Source organism: Rutidosis leptorrhynchoides, unplaced genomic scaffold (assembly GCF_046630445.1).
Source record: "Rutidosis leptorrhynchoides isolate AG116_Rl617_1_P2 unplaced genomic scaffold, CSIRO_AGI_Rlap_v1 contig366, whole genome shotgun sequence".
Taxonomy (NCBI): Eukaryota; Viridiplantae; Streptophyta; class Magnoliopsida; order Asterales; family Asteraceae; genus Rutidosis; species Rutidosis leptorrhynchoides.
In genome coordinates, this window is record NW_027266604.1 from 57,100 (window position 1) to 73,560 (window position 16,461).

At 33.9% G+C, this 16,461-nt stretch overlaps 3 protein-coding genes across 3 annotated transcripts; all 3 read left to right on the plus strand.

The window, feature by feature from the left end:
* The first annotated feature begins 6,765 nt into the window (after positions 1-6,765).
* Positions 6,766-7,425, plus strand: LOC139883195 (uncharacterized). Its single transcript, XM_071867405.1, has one exon. The coding sequence runs from the start codon at positions 6,766-6,768 to the stop codon at positions 7,423-7,425; it is 660 nt and encodes a 219-aa protein (XP_071723506.1).
* Positions 7,426-7,516: 91 nt separating this feature from the next.
* On the plus strand, positions 7,517-8,029 carry LOC139883196 (uncharacterized). Its single transcript, XM_071867406.1, has one exon. The coding sequence runs from the start codon at positions 7,517-7,519 to the stop codon at positions 8,027-8,029; it is 513 nt and encodes a 170-aa protein (XP_071723507.1).
* An 84-nt stretch (positions 8,030-8,113) lies between these two features.
* On the plus strand, positions 8,114-8,577 carry LOC139883197 (uncharacterized). Its single transcript, XM_071867407.1, has 2 exons — positions 8,114-8,174; positions 8,216-8,577. Exons 1-2 carry the CDS (start codon positions 8,114-8,116, stop codon positions 8,575-8,577), a joined length of 423 nt encoding a protein of 140 aa, XP_071723508.1.
* Positions 8,578-16,461: the final 7,884 nt, after the last annotated feature.

The following is a 16,461-nucleotide window of genomic DNA, read 5'->3' on the forward strand; positions in this document are numbered from 1 at the left end:
AACGAACGCATCCTAAAAAATTATACAGGTTTTCATAATTTTTAAGAGAAAAAAACTATAAAATAAAATGAGATTAAGACATGTTTGGATTTACTTTTACTTTATTGTTGTGTTTACGAGCCAAAGTTTTAACACAAGAAAGGCGAAGTATATAATTTATTCGATACAAACTCTTTTTTTTGAGGATCCCTTATAATAATGAGAAAGATTACTGCATATACGCACAAATCGTCCTCATCTTATCTTACAGATAGTAGGAATATTTTTTTGATTTGTTCCAATTGTATATTTTATATTTTGGTGCACTAGTCAATTTTATTAACCAATATTGATATACAACTGAGTATATACAAACTTTTTTTTTTGAAGTTAAGTTTATACAAACTTATAACTCTCGATCTCCAAAGAACAAACTTACAACTCCCAATCTCCAAAGAAAACAACCTACTCAACCACTAATTACAATTCCAACGACTCACGATTTCAACTAAAAAATCTCCTTTACATCGGAAAGATAAAATGATTGACTCACGTATACCCCTAGTTACACCTTGCACACTACAATGCTTATCTTGAAAGCAACCATATTCCTAGTCCAGCAAATGAAATACACCAAAGTTGCAAATAAAATTCGACGAAAGACCGCAAAATTCGATTTACCTTTACCTTTCTTCGAATACCACTCCACCTCTCGAGTCTAATGCTTTGGGTCTCTTCCAATATATCCCATCGGCATAATGGCTAAACCACAGATCAGTAGAGAATTTGCACGAAAATATCAGGTGCTCCAAGGTTTCCTCCTCGTCTCCACATAGACAACACAAATTTTTTTCTATTTATTATTTAAAATTTACTTCTAATCAAATTAAAATACACAATATTTTTATTCCAACAACCTATTTAAACTCTTATTCTTAATAAAAATATTTTAATTTTTAATTCTCATTCATACACACACATCACAATATTTTTCTAGATAAATTCTATAATTAAAACTTTTTAATGTGAGTTATAATTTATTTAACATCATTTAAAAAAAAAACTTCTAACTCATATATAATATAACCTTCTTAAATATTAAATATAATAAAATAATTATATATATGTATCATATATTTTCTTTAAAAGTATCTATTTAAATATGTACACATTCATTACGACATGTGTGTCTTTTGATTAAATAAATAGAAATATGTTTTAAATTTCTATAAATATTAATTGAATTGTTTTAATTACAGATTTATTATCAAATGTGGCACTATATAAATTAATCAAATGATATACTAAACTAAGTATATCTACGGTATATTTTTCTAAACAATATTTCTTAATCTTTTTCAAATTAGACAAGATATCATGTACTACACTTTCCATCTCAAATTTTATATATAAACATTTATATCTAATTTAAACAAAAATAACACTAACTAAAAAATGTTTTATTTGACCAAATATCATTATTACATCTGATTAATGATCCATGTCATATAAATTAAAATGTCATGTATGGAGTAGTAATTTTTCTGCTGTCAGTATATATATATATATGTGTGTTTGAGTTAGCGAGCGTGCTGCTAAACTCCTAGTTGTCTGACGCCTGGCCTGACCTTTTTGTTCCCTAAAATCTGAGTAATTCCAAAATCTTAATTAATGATCATATATGTGCTTAATAGTATATGAACTCTGCTAGTCTGCTACTACCTTTTTTACTTCACGGTCTTTTACTTTTTTATCTAAGTTTAAATGAATAGTGAGTAGTCGACCATCAAAAAGCCTAAAGCCCTATGTTTATGCATGCATGCATGATTCATTCCTCTTCTGACACTCAATTTGCATGCTTTTTACTTTTCATATCCCTGCCCTTCTTCTTTTTTTTCAAGTACTCCATCGAGTTCTTACTCGGTTTCGTTTCAACTAATTTTACCTTTCTACTATAGCGGCACGAATTTTATTAATTAATATTTATAATTGATAAATATATTCAGTGTATCAAAAATATATTATGAAAACAACATAATAGTTGTATTTGTGCTTATCTCTCGAAATAGTTATTGTTTCGCCCATAATGTTATGTTTTAGATTTAATATACGTGAATGATTGTCCTCCAGTCCCCCTTATATTGAACTGCGTCATTTTGAATTTTATCCTCTAAATAATTAGAATTTTTTTTTATTCATTCCAATTACATATTTTATTATCAAATCAAATATTGACACGTGGCTTAATATTTTTGAGACGCCCGCATTTCGACCCCTCATGTGGGCCTAGTGAGGGGCCCGTTGGTACCTTCTAACGTCTGCGGAAACTGGGCCCTAGCCATGTCTCGTAACCTGAACCTGTTTAACCTGGAGAAAACATTTTATTTGCAGAAATCTGTAAGCTATAACGCTTAGTGAGGTTTATATTGAAAACACTTAATGAAATATTTAATAATAAATATTTGTATTCTAAAACATCATAAATTGTTTTGTCATTAGAACACGTCATAAACACATCTTTAGTTTTCATAAACACTTATAAAGGAAAATTACTCGTAAACATCTTTCTCGTAAAACGTGAATTCATACTTTACTTATAATTCCTCGATAATATATGAACTTATCGAACCCCTTCCAGTGAAAAAACTTTAGGAAAACTACTATGGGGGACCCACCGTAGTATCCTTAAACTCGGCACCCGTAAACATGGGCGCAATTAAAAACTTCCGCTACGTGAACTAGGGAAGCCGTACCCTCTGATCAGACCGTAAACATGGGGCCACATAAGGACCAAGTACTCTCTTTGGATTGGTCGCCACAAAGTCGACCGAATACCCTCAAATAAAACATTTATATGGGTTCGTATTTATATACATTATGTAGAATAAGCTAAACTTGCTTTTAAACCTCGTCGTTATTAAAACGTCTAAACATTACTTTATATGTATTAAGTATAATAGAACAACTTGCTTTTAGAGTATTTGAAAGTTTTCTCCAGTTTTCAAAAATATAATACGTATGTATGCCATATATTTAAATAAAACTTAAACAACAAGACAATCGAGAACTATGGCATAGTAATATATATATTTCATAAGCATCAACATATTTTTTTGTAATGAAAATGAAAGCAACACTCACCGTTTCTGTACGTCTCGTGTTGTCCTTCTCGCATAACGTGACGTCGCAATTAATCACCTATCGAAATATCATTAATTAACCTCGTAAATACTAACGCTTAAAGGAAAATTACTTGAATTAATCCTATTCGTCACTTTGTCGCATAAATTCCTATCTTTAATTCATTAGGTGTTTTTTTTAAGTTATGATTATTTTTGTAACTTGTTTGTTCATTAAATGTTGCATATAATAGAATAAATATCCTAAGAAAATATAAAACATTTCTATTGGTTGACAATGATTATAAAATAATTTTCTAAGTTAAAATATGACCCAAAAGAATTTTAGAGACACTTAATTATTTTTAAATCATTTTTGTCAACTTAATTTAACTCAGGAATTAAAATAACTTAAGTCCGGCTTCGGAAAATTCTGAACTTTTGATATTCTGTAGAAAATAATATATTTGGCTTACTGTAAAAATTTGGTAGGTTCGGGACCAATAAAAATGATTTAATTTGGTTCGGAATATAAAATAGGTTCGGTTTTGAATGAAATGACCAAAATAATCCTTCTTTTAAAACTGACAGTTGGTATTTTTATAAATACTTTAAAAACAGAAGGTTATAATTGACTTTAGACGTAGATGCGGATGATTTAAAAATCAATCCGTTTCAATCAGACTGAATCATAACGATTTGAACCGAAACAAACCGAAAGAACCGGTTTAATTCTCTGAAAAGACAAATACAACCTTTGACTTTCTCTTTGACCGGTAACAACACGTTAACATTTTTGTAAATACTTAAAAATGGAGTGGACATCTTAGTAATTGCACAATAAAATCGATTTTTCTGATTGGCTATAAAAGGACTTGGACCGGTCGGTTCATTCATTTTCTCCTTTCTTCTTCCTCTCTTCTTCCCCGATTCTCTCAACTCTCCTCTCTGCTTCGACGTCGTCCGTGCCGATTCCGGCGACGTCGAGGCTCAACCCACATACCAAAATGATCCTCTCCGCATAAGGAACTCATATCCATCATCAATTTCGTCTAATTCTGACGGGGTAAGTTTTAATTTTGATTTTTCCGAATTAGGGTTCTTCGTCAAATTTTAGGGTTTTCGTCTAATTCTCATATATGTTGTTCTATCATGGATTCTAAGCGTTTCTATGCAAGTTTTACTTTAATTCGAGTCTTAATTGAGTTTTAATCTTTACCTTGACTTTTGATGTTCTTTGCGAGGTTGACTCCGGTTGAATATGGGTTGTTGACGATGATAGGAAGGTTTTTCTTTTCTGGGATGGCCTGGAATTCGGCCGGATTCGACTGAGTCGACTCGACCAGTCACTGAGTTGACTCGATCGGTTGACTCAGTGAGTTGACTCGGTCCCCTAACAGATAAGTATTCCCCTGATTCTGTTTCCCTTTAATTTCCCCTGTTAAATTGTTCATTAAAGGTTTAAAATGATTGCATGTTAAATTTTGACTAAGATTTTGCATGTATTACCTGTTCACATGATTTGGAATGGGCTGAAAATTAGCTTGAACATTGGCTGCCTGAGGCGGAAAATTTGTGAATTCAGGGTTTAAGCATCTCTGTGAGCTTGCATGTTATTTTTTTCCTGTGAGTTGTATGACAAGATGCAATTTGGTTTTATGGCTGCCGGCTGAGATTGTTTGAGGCTAATTTGATTATGTTGAGAATGTATGAGAACAATGGTTCAGCTTAATTGAAGGATAGTTGTCGGCTGCCTTGCTGTGTGTTTGAAATTGCTTGACTTAGTTTAGGATGGAAGACTGTCTTCATTTTAGCAGCCTGCTATGTGGGGAAAATTTGCATGCATAAGTGAGGTTTAGGGGCTGCCAGATCACTGCAATGTGTCTGGCAGGCAGCAGTAGTGGAGAGTCATTTGATTGATGCATTTTTATATGTATTACAGGTATAAAATGATAGTGTTTGCTGACTTGAGAGATGTGTTAACCTGGTTGATTCTTGTGCAGGTTACTGTAGCAGTTTCTGTGGCTTCCAGGTTCTTGGACAGCTGGCCGGCTGCCTTGCTAGTGTAGGCATAATACATCATTTGAATTGTATTTCTTTGTAATACATTGCAACTTGTAACCCTACTTAAGATGCAAGAATTTGTTACACAAACTTCTTGATAGTAATTATTGTTTCTATTGTAATTTAGAAGTTTGTAATAAAATTGTAAAATTTCCTTCTATAAATTCTTTGGTTTAGAATTATTTATTAAGCGTACGTTTTAATTACTACCGATTGTCTTGATCGATACTACTCGTTCATCTAACGTTGAAAATATAAATCACACGCGTAGAGTAAACCTCGAATTTGATTAGACGTAAACCTCGAGATAAGAACACGTGCGTCAAAAATCATTATTTTATTTAAAAACTATCGCCACGCTAACATCGCGTACACGTTTATCTAAGCTCGAATTTTCGGGTCGCTACAATTTTACTCTTATCATTATTTAAAAAATAAAATCTAATAAGGTTAGAACTCTTCAAATAAGATCAAAAAAATCATCATAATTAATTTATTATATTGCTAATTAAATTCAACTAATATTTTATTTTCTCCCTTTTGGATCTAATTAGTCATTATAGTGAAAAAGTCTTCGACCGATCGGATGAGCAACTTAACCGAACAAGGTGTTCAGCCCATACAGTCAGCCGATCAAGCTCGGTTGATTAGTAGAGAGTCCTAAAACAAAGCAGTTTTTTTGGCTGATTTTATGGACAAAGATATATTCTCCATTATGAGTTCTACCTTAAATAGAAGATCACGAATAATGAAATCCCTTAATCAATGGAGTACTCTACTATATAATCTCTCTAAAGGTAAACCCTAGAGACACTCATTTATCTATCGAGGTACACAACATAGACAATAGCTCACAAGTGATTACAAGAGCTTCTCGCACGAGAGAAGTTCTACAAAACTATTTGGCAGCTACGCACCACTCGGCCAATCATGCCGACGAACTACAGTGACCCTTCCGTCACTGTGATTTGTTTGATCACAACAGTCAGATACAATTAAATTTTTTTAAATACTGTAATGTTATAAGATAATTATTTATGTCTATTTATTATATTTTCAAATAAATATAATTCCCGCCTAAACGGACGGACCAATAACTTGACACGTGTTCTTTTATTGAAGAATTAAAATTTCACATGTAGATTTTTTTCAAATTATTAATTAAAAAGTTTTTTTTAATCAAATTATAATATACAATAATTTTTTCAACTTCTTAATTAAATTCTTATTTCTAATCAAAATATCAATACATTCTAATTTTCTACTTTCGGTTTTCTTAATTAAATAGGTACACACAAAATATATATATATATATATCTACACGTACATATACACATACATAGAACTTTAGAGTTAAATTTTATAGTTAATTTTTTATTAATTTTTATTAATGTAAGTTATATTTTTGTTTAACATGATTAAACTCACATATAATTTAACTTTCTTGAACATAAATATAATAAAGAGTTTAAATTTAGAGTAACTATACATATATCATATTCTATTTTAGAATTAAATTTAAATAAAAATTTTAATTGAATTATAAAAAAGGAGGGTTTCGGAAGGTTGGTGGCCAGCATAAAAATAGCCAAATTTCCATGATATGAATCTTACAATATATTCCTTGGGGCGTAACCTCAGAAGCGATGCGTTGTATCGGATCCTGGATACATCGATAAATGAGCAAGGGTCGGGGTCATCGTCCTCACCGAGCGGCGCGCCATGTTGGCGCCCGGATATGGTTTTAAATGAGCAAGGGTTCCCACATACTATGGGACGGATGTGGGTAAAGAAGTTAGTTCCAATACATACTATAGGTAGTGGGGTAGATGGTAGACATATAGGTAGGACTAGAGAGCGTAGAAGAGCGGTCCCAAAGAAACAAACAGAGGTGATAGATAGGAAATTGAGAGTAGGTAGTTGGAATATACGTACGCTTACAGAAAAGTCACTAGAGTTAGTGGAGGCAATGGAGAGAAGAAGAGTGCATATCTTGTGTTTTCAAGAGACGAAGTGGACCGGCATAAAGAGTAAGAGTGTGGGTAAAATCGGACATAAATTATGGTATGTCGGGAAAGATAAGAATAGAAATGGAATAGGAATAGTTTTTAATAAATCCATAGTAGACGATGTTATCGAGGTCCAGAGATACGAAGATCGAGTGATCCGTATTAAGGTCATGATGGAAAAAGATGTGTTGCATGTCATCAGTGCTTATGCTCCTCAAGTAGTTCTAGATGATACTGTGAAGCAAAAGTTTTAGGATATGATGGATGCTATTATGAAAACTATCCCAACTGAGGAGAAAGTTATCATTGAAGGGGACCTAAACGGACATATGGGCATGAGTAGGGATGGATATGATGAAGCATAATGGAGGCTATGGATATGGTAGTAAAAATAGAGAGGGAGAATCAATCCTAGACTTTGTATCGGCGTATGACTTGGTTTTACCAAACACTTGTTTCCAAAAATGGGACTCTCATTTGGTTACATTTAAGAATGGTAGGAACCTTAGTCAAATAGACTTCTTCCTTGTACGAAGAAGGGATCGTCGAGAATGTAAGGATTGCAAGGTAATACCGAGTGGAGCACTTACGACACAACATAGGTTGTTGGTGCTTGACTTGAAGATTAGGCAATTGAAGCCTAAGAAGAATGGGGTCGAGAAACCTAAAATTCGATGGTGGACCCTTAAAGGAACAAAACAAGAAGACTTCAAGAACTTGACGGCAGTTGCGGACATTTGGGGTCTAAATGATGATGCAAATTCCATGTGGGAGGCCATGGAAAGTTGCATCAAAAGAGTAGCCCCTTCGATACTAGGAGTCTCTAAGGGAAAAGGAGTAGCACCTAGAGGAGCTTAGTGGTGGGATGATGTGGTGAAGGAGAAATTTAAAGAAAAGAGACTTTTTTTCGAAGCTTGCCTAAATCTCAAGGTGATTCTGCATATGAGGGGTGTAAATTGGCAAGTAAAGAGGCGAAAAAGGCCGTCAAAGAAGCGAAGACCAAGTTCTTTGATGGCTTGTATGAAAAGTTAGATACTTGATAAGGAGAAAATGAGATATACAAGATATCCCGACGAAGAGAGAGTAGTAAAGATATCAACGGTATAAGATGTATAAAGGACGAGGAGAACAAGGTGTTGGTGTCTGACGTAGATATCAAGTTGAGATGGAGAAACTATTTTGATAAGTTATTCAATGGAGTTCGAGGGGAGAAAATTGTGGAGCCTCCCGTGGATGAGGGTGGAAGGATTTGTTATATTAGGAGGATTCGTTTTCTTGAAGTAAAGGAAGCTTTAAGAAAGATGAAGAATGAAAAAGCTTGTGGTTCTGATGATATCTCCATAGAGGTGTGGAAGTGTCTTGGAGATATAGGTATTGCATGGCTAAAAGACTATTTAACAAGATAATGGTCTCGTACAAAATGCCAAATGCTTGGAGACGAAGCACTTTAGTCCCAGTTTTTAATAATAAGGGCGACATCCAAGATTGTGCTAACTATCGAGGTATTAAGCTCATTAGTCACACTATGAAATTATAGGAGCGGGTCATTGAGCATAGAGTGAGAGCCACTACTACGATATCCGAGAACTAATTTGGCTTCATGCCTGAACGATCTACCATGGATACAATCTTTCTTGTAAGGGGCTTAATGGCGAAGTATAGAAGCAACAAAAATGATTTGCACATGGTATTCATCGATCTAGAAAAGGTGTATGATAAAGTCCCTAGAAGTATCATTTGGTGGGCTTTAGCCAAACAAGGGGTACCTATCAGCCTTATCCAAGATATGTATGAAGGGGTACAAATTGGTGTTAGGAAAAATGGAGGAGACACACCTGATTTTCCGATCACCGTCGGTGTACATCAAGACTCAGCTCTAAGTCCATATCTTTTTCTCTTAGTGATGGATGTTCTGACTCGACACATCCATGATGACATACCGTGGTATATGTTATTTGTAGATGATGTCATATTGATAGACGAGAGTAGAGAGGGAGCAAACGAGAAGTTAGAGTTGTGGAGGGAGACCTTAGAGTCGAAAGGTATCAGGTTGAGTTGCAGTAAGACAGAATACATGCACTGCAACTTCAGTAGAGGAGGGAGAAGCCAGAGTACTACAATCCAGCTAGGAGGAGTGGACGTACCGAGATGTGATAGGTTCCGATATCTAGGGTCTATCATACAAGAAGACGGACAGATTGACAAGGATGTCACCCATCGTATACAAGCAGGATGGGCAAAATGGAGAAGCGCTACAGGTATCTTGTGTGATCGACATATGTAGAGTCGGCTAAAGGGAAGTTCTATAGAACTGTAGTGAGACCACCTATTCTATATGGGAGCGAATGTTGGCCGATAAAGAAGCAACAAGAGCACAAGATTAAAGTAGCTAAGATGCGGATGTTGAGGTGGATGAGTGGACTCACTCTAAGAGATAAAGTTCGAAATGAGACTATAAGGAGCGACTTAAAAGTTGCACCTATAGACGAGAAGATAAGAGAGGGTAGCCTTAGATGGTTTAGACATGTGAGGCGTAGACCTAGAGAAGTTCTCGTTCGAAAATGTGAGGTCATAGACATAGGTGTAGAGAGGAGAGGGAGAGAGAGACTCGGACTTACGTGGGAGATGATGGTTAGGAAGGATTTAGAAATTTTAGGTATTACAGAAGACTTAGTAGCCGAGAGAGAAGAGTGGTGTCGTAGTATCCACGTAGATGACTTTTTATCGATAGTTTCTTAGGGTCGAAAAAACTATATATAGGATAACATATATCTTTGCTCTAGTAGGGATAAAAAGACTATTTTTAGAAATAGATAGTATGTCTTTATATTATATAGCATGATTTATTATATCTATTTTATTATCGTACTTTATAAATGATATTATATTATATGGCTTATAATATGACATGTGACCTACATATTGTCCTTGGACTTAAATATGAGGGTTCATATGGCCGACTCCACTTGGTGGAATTGAGGTGAGACGCCCGCATTTCGACCCCTCATGTGGGCCTAGTGCGGGGCCCGTTGGTACCTTCTATTGTCTGCGGAAACTGGGCCCTAGCCATGCCTCGTAACCTGAACCTGCTTAACCTGGAGAAAACATTTTATTTGTAGAAAACTGTAAGCTATAATGCTTAGTGAGGTTTTATATTGAAAATACTTAATGAACATTTAAATAATAAACATTTGTATTCTCAAACATCATAGAATATTTTGTTTTTAGAACTCGTCGTAATATATCTTTATTTTTCATACACTTACAAAGGAAAATTTCTCGTAAATATTTTTCTCGTAAAACGTGAATTCATACTTTACTTATAATTCCTTGATAACATATGAACTTATCGAACCCCTTTCAGTGAAAAAAACTTAGGAATTACAACAGGGGCGACCTGTTATAATATCCTAATAACCTCGACTTCCGTAACCATGGAAGTAATAATAAATTTCATTAGATAAACTAATGAAACCGTACCCTCTGATCATACCGTAAACATGGGGCCGCGTAAGGACCAAGTACTCTCTTTGGATTGGTCGCCACAAAGTCGACCGAATCCTATCAAATAAAACATTTATATTGGGTTCGTATTTATATATATTATGTATAATAAAGCAAAACTTGCTTTTAAACCTCATCGTTATTAAAACGTCTAAACATTACTTTATATGCGTTAAGTATAATAGAACAAACTTGCTTTTAAATTCGTCATTAAGAAGCAAATAGACTTTGCTTAAAGGGTATTTGAAAGTCTTTCTCCAGATTTCAAAGTATAATACTTATCTATGCCATAAATTTAAATAAAACTTAAAGCAACGAGATAATCGGAAACTATGGCATAGTAATATATATATTCCACAAAACTTCAACATATTCTTTGTAATGAAAAAGAAAGTAACACTCACAGTTCTTTACGTCTCGTGTCGTTCCTCGTCGCGTAACTTTGACGTCGCAATTTAATGACCTATCGAAATATCATTAATTAACCTCGTAAATACTAACGCTTTTAAAGAGAATTTACTCGAATTAATCCTACTCGTCATTCCATCGCGTACGTTCTCAACTTTCTGTTCAATTACTCTTCCATTATTCTTATTAATTGACTTGAATGCTATTTCTTTAGTTTATTTACTTATTACATACTACCTATAATAGAATAAATATCATAAAATTATATAATATTCCTACTGGTTGAAAATGATATTCCAAAGTTATGACATTATTCTCTACGTTAAAATATGACTTGAAATAATTTAAGAAATACTTAGTTACTCTTAAATCATTTTCTTAAGACTAAATCAACTCAGAAATTAATATAAATTAAATATGGCTTTGAAAAATTATGAACTTTTGGTATTCTGTAGAAAATAATATTTTTAGCTTACTGTAAAAATTTCACAATTTTTGGACAAGTAGAAATTATTTAATTTGCTTCGGAAAATAAAAACAGTTTCGGTTTTAGTAAAGTTACTAAAATAAACCTTCTTTTAAAACTGGCCGTTGGTATTTTTGTAAATACTTTAAAAACAAGAGGTTAAAATTGACTTTAAACGTAGGTGCGGATGACTTAATATCAAACCGTTTCAATCAGATTGAATCAAAACGAATTGAATCGAAATAAACCGAAAGAACCGATTTCAATACTGCAAAATGACCACAAAACCATTGACTTTTTCTTTGACCGGTAAAAACACGCTAACATTTTTGTAAATACTTAAAAATGGAATGGGCATAATAGTAATTACACAATAAAATCGATTTTCCTGATTGGCTATAAAAAGAGTTGGACCGGTCGGTTCGTTCATTTTCTCCTTTCTTCTTCCTCTCTCCCTCCCCGATTCCTCGCCGTTCCCTCTCTGCTTCAACGTCGTCCGTGCCGTTTCCCGGCGACGTCGGAGCTCAACCCATACATAAAAATGATCCTCTCAACACAAGAAACTCAAATCCATCGTCAATTTCGTCCAATTCAAACAAGGTAAGTTTTAATTTTTGATTTCCCGAATTAGGGTTCTTCGTCGTTTTGGGATTTTCGTCAAATTCTCATATATATTACTCTAATCCTTCCTATACAAGTATCGATATAAATATCAGACTAGTTTGCCGTGAATTGAAACTTGTAGTTTTAGGGTTCTTACTGTTTCGGCCGAAATCGTTCTCTCTTGATATGCTTTGGCTTTGATGTAGGTTGAGGACACCGGAACTCGACCAGACTTGGCTGGAATCGGTGACTCGGTCCGTGACTCGGTGCTGACTCGCTTCTGACTCAATGACCTCCTGTCAGCTACCGGCCCAGCGTCGTCCGTTTTGGTGATCAGTGAGGGATGAAGATCACGACTGAGGTAAGGTTTTAAGTTTCTGGAAAATTTGATTTTTGGTTGCCCTGCTTGTTCTTGTGTTGTGATCCTGATGAAACTTCCTGTTTGGGTTGCAATTACAGTTTAGAAAGGTTTCTTGTATGTTGAGTTGACTGAAATTATTGCATGCATTGCCTGTCTACATATTCAGGAATGGACTAATTTATATCTTGAAAAATCAGCTGCCGGCTGAGTTTGTTTAGGCTAACTTAGTTATATTGAATGTGTGTGAGACAGAGATTCAAACTCTATTGTAATGGCTGCCTTGCTGTGAATTTGAGAGAGTTTGACTTAGATCAGAATTGTGGAAGTACTATAATCTGGCAGTCATTGCTTGTAAAAGAAACTGCATGTATGCATGGTTTCCTGGCCTGCTTGAGTCACTACACATATCTGGCTTGCTTACAGCTGTTCTGAGTCATGGATTGAGGCAATGTTTGCTGCCTTACAGCTGTCTTTGATAGTGCTTGTTGTTGTTGTGTTTTGTGTAGGTGTTTTGGTCAAAAGGCTACATTTCTCCAGGTGTGTGGCAGCTGAATTGGACAGTGTAGTGGCTGGGATTGGCAACTTCAAGGCTGCCTGGACCTGATTTATTGGCTGGCCGGCTGGGTTATGGGGTAGTATAGGCTTGTATTTCATTTTGTCTATTGGAAATATTCCTAACATGTAACATTAAGACTATTGCATATAGGATTTAAATATTTTCTTATTTATATCCTCTGTATAATGTTGCAAAAATACTTGCAAATATACTTGCATGTATAAATTAAAATTGTTAGTACAATCTCTTTGCTGAATTATTTATTTAAGCATAATTTAATCGAATCTATTCGTCGATCTAGCGTCAATACTCGCCGTAAGAATAACTCACATCTAACGTACTCTCGAAATCCAATTCCTCGCTAAAGAAAACTAACTTGACGCTTAAGCATTAGATGCGTGGAAAATCGAATCTTCCAATTGATGTAATCATCGAACATAAATGATCTCGTGCGTCGAAATCGACTTTTGATTTAGCGTAAACCTCGAAGTAAAACTCGTGCGTCGAGATTATTATTTTATTTAAAACTATCGCCACGTCGACAAAATTTACACGCAAATCTAAGCTCAATTTAACGAGTCGTTACATGAGGCTAGTTGGTTTGATTTATAAAACAATTCCGTTTTGGACGAGCCCTCTTGACACGTGGCTTTTTTTTTACACTATTTATTAGTATTTTAAAAGTAAAAATAAGTTCTAATGGGATCATAATTCTATGAAATAAAATCAACAGAATTACAATGAAACTTTTTTCCTATTTATTATTTTAATAATTATTACTAATCGAATTATAATACACTATTTTTTTCCAATTTTTTAATTAAACTCTTATTGCTAATAAAAATATCATAATATTTTTTTTTTGTTTTCTTATTCTTCTTAATTAGAACAACTATACATATATCATTTCTATTTTAGAGTTAAATTTAGATAAAAAATTTAATTAAATTATAAAGTTTCAATTCCTCTTTGGACGGGCCCTCTTGACACATCGATTTTAATTTTTACACTATTTATTAGTATTTTAAAAGTAAAAATAAGTTCTAATGGGATCATAATTCTATGAAATAAAATCAAAAGAATTACAATGAAATTTTTTTCCTATTTATCATTTGAATAATTATTACTAATCGAATTATAATACACTTTTTTTTCCAACTTCTCAAATTTTTGATTTTTGACCATTTTTCCAATTTCCCAATTAAATTCTTTATTTCTAATCAAAATATCGTAATGTAGTTTTTCTTTTCTTTTCTTATCCTTCCTAATTAGAACAACTATACATATATCATATTCTATTTTAGAGTTAAATTTAGATAAATTTTTAAATTAAATTATAAAGTTAAAATTCCGCTTTGAACGGGTCCTCTTGACACATGGCTTTTATTTTTTACATTCTTTATTATTATTTTAAAAGTAAAAATAAATTTATAATGGGATCATAATAAAATTTGATAGCCCTAAATCTTTTCGACTAAGTCACCTAAGAAACAACTTAACCAGTTACGACTCAAACCTAATCTGACAATCACTTATATATATATTGGTTTTATCAAAGTAATTAATCAAATGTACAAATGATCTACTTAAAAATAATTTTAATATAATAAAGATAAACTTATTCTTAAGCTAGATGCTAAACAGCAACGGATAACAAATAATCAATACGATGAAAACAACCAAACTACTATAGGGACAATCTAAGTATTATAATTGTAAAAATAATAGAATTGCAAATCCTAACACATTTTATAACTAGTAATCACTTAACAATTCAGAGTGTCAGATAAACTAGTACTTGGTCACTAGCAACTAGACCGGTACTTACAAATCAACCACAACCTACGAACAAACTAAGTGATGTATAAAACAAGTGATAGTTCAGTAGAAACTGAACTAGACTTACAGTGGACTCCTAAGCTCCTGCTGATGCGTCTTAGTTGAGTAAGCTGATGGTGCCTAAGTCCTTACTCCGGATGACGATGACTATTGTGACTTTGCGCTTCAAGTGTCGAACTAACTCGATCGTACAAATCCTGAGTTAGTGCCTTTCCAGTCAAACCAACACAGTCTATGGGATACCGAGTTAATGCCAATCTAATATGATTCAATTGAGTTGCTACTGAACCATAACCTTTAGATCTGACTCTGATTAAATTAATATTGAATCAGGCGCGTCAGCAATAATTGTCGATAAATGAATCTGTAGATCTGGTGATCTAAAGATCTAACTGATCGTTTGTGCTATAAATTGTTTGTGATAAAGAACTCTCTAATCAAATGTATTTGGTGCTTAGAGACTTTATGAGAGAATCAGTAACTATTGGAGTTAGACCGATTGAATGGTTGTTGTATAAAAGATAAGTCTCTCAAAGGCTGGTGTCGAGGTTCGGAGACTTATATACAAATCAAACAAATAATAACGAGTTGAGCGTGCTGGTTAGATTTAAGTGATGTAACACCTCAACGAGTAGAAACTTGACCAGTTGTTACGATTTGGCGGATGCGTTAACAATCCTGAAACAAATACAGATTTGCTCAATCTTGGACAATGCGGTTAGATGGATAGAACAATTTTCTCTTAGATTAGATCAAACTGTTGGAGCATATAGACATTGTAGTTTTTGGCATGAAATAGATTAAACAAAAACAAGAATAGTAGAGATTATACGCAAGAAATTCAATACAAAACAAATAACAACTTTGTTTAAATTTATTCAATTATGATATATCGCGGTTCGACGTTAAATTGCAAACACCAACGTCCACAGACCAAAAGGGCCGGGTAGAAGTTGCGTACAATGGGGAGAGTAATATAACCCGAATTACTTAGATGCGTGTACAAGCCACACGTCAAGACTATTGTTTGTAATTCGATTATCTCCTATGTAAATTCTAGATCTAGGACCAACCTATTCTAGGACCCTACCAATAACGAGCCAACGACCGACCAGTACTCTCGATCTCTACACACCACTCTTTGAATCTGGATAACCTATGGCAACAAATAAAGGGTAGAGTGGAATGGACGTCACTCTATCTTCCTCCTAGTTCGTTGTTTGTGCAAAGTCCACATGTAGAGAAATCGTCTTCTATTTATATCCCCTTATGCCTTGATCGTTACTCATGATCGTGATATTGAAGATGATATGATTCGATGCACTTTTAATATCTAATCTCCAACTTTCCTTTCTAGTACTGCTTGTCGACCAAGGAACATATTACGATTCTGATTCCTTATTTAGATTTGTGAAACAAGTTGCTCCTGATTCACGATCCTTCCAAGTCAGCAATCTGTTTTGGTTGTAATCCATTGATTCCTCCATGTCATCAATCTCAAATGTTTTTCTTCTTGATTCTTCCGTGTTGTCCACATTTTCGATTCTTCCATT